This window comes from Cucurbita pepo, chromosome LG09 (genome assembly GCF_002806865.2).
Source record: "Cucurbita pepo subsp. pepo cultivar mu-cu-16 chromosome LG09, ASM280686v2, whole genome shotgun sequence".
NCBI classification, from domain to species: domain Eukaryota; kingdom Viridiplantae; phylum Streptophyta; class Magnoliopsida; order Cucurbitales; family Cucurbitaceae; genus Cucurbita; species Cucurbita pepo.
In genome coordinates this window covers 3,444,274-3,444,750 of record NC_036646.1, presented here as the reverse complement: position 1 = coordinate 3,444,750, position 477 = coordinate 3,444,274, and the positions used below count along the sequence as shown (strand labels likewise).

Genomic DNA, 477 nt, shown 5'->3' with positions numbered 1-477 from the left:
TCATGTCAAAGTGGCCAAGTACAAACAAACGCCGGCCAACTGACGGAGCATGGCATCGGTGGTCAAAACGTCTGAAGCAAGCTGCACGACGCGGCCTTCGGCGAGCGTATCGTCGCAGGTAACGTAGAAAGTGAGGGCGGCGGAGAGCTTAGTTTTGAGGCTATGCTTGTCTTTGGTCTTCAAATGATTGAGGCTTTCCTTCAGGCCGCGAATGGCGTCGTTGAAGTTCGTTTTGCACACGTCTAGAGGCTCCATTTTGCCAAGCTTCGCGGCCTCTTCTCTGGCGCGCTCTGTTTCCACGATCAGGTGTTCTATGGCTGCCTTTAAGGCGGCTTCCGGCTCGGTGGCGCCTTTCACGGCGGTTTGGCAGAGCTGCACGTGATCGGCTTTGTCGCATGGGCCGCCTCCCTTAGCTTGGCCGCCGAAGACGGCCACGAGAACGATCATTGAGAAAGAAACCGAGTGCATTTTCGCCAT

The 477-nt window shown here is 56.0% G+C and overlaps 1 protein-coding gene across 1 annotated transcript; it reads right to left on the bottom strand.

Annotated features, from left to right (window-relative positions):
- LOC111802045 lies at positions 1-477 on the bottom strand. The gene has a single exon (XM_023686302.1). It carries the CDS (start codon positions 475-477, stop codon positions 1-3), a length of 477 nt encoding a protein of 158 aa, XP_023542070.1.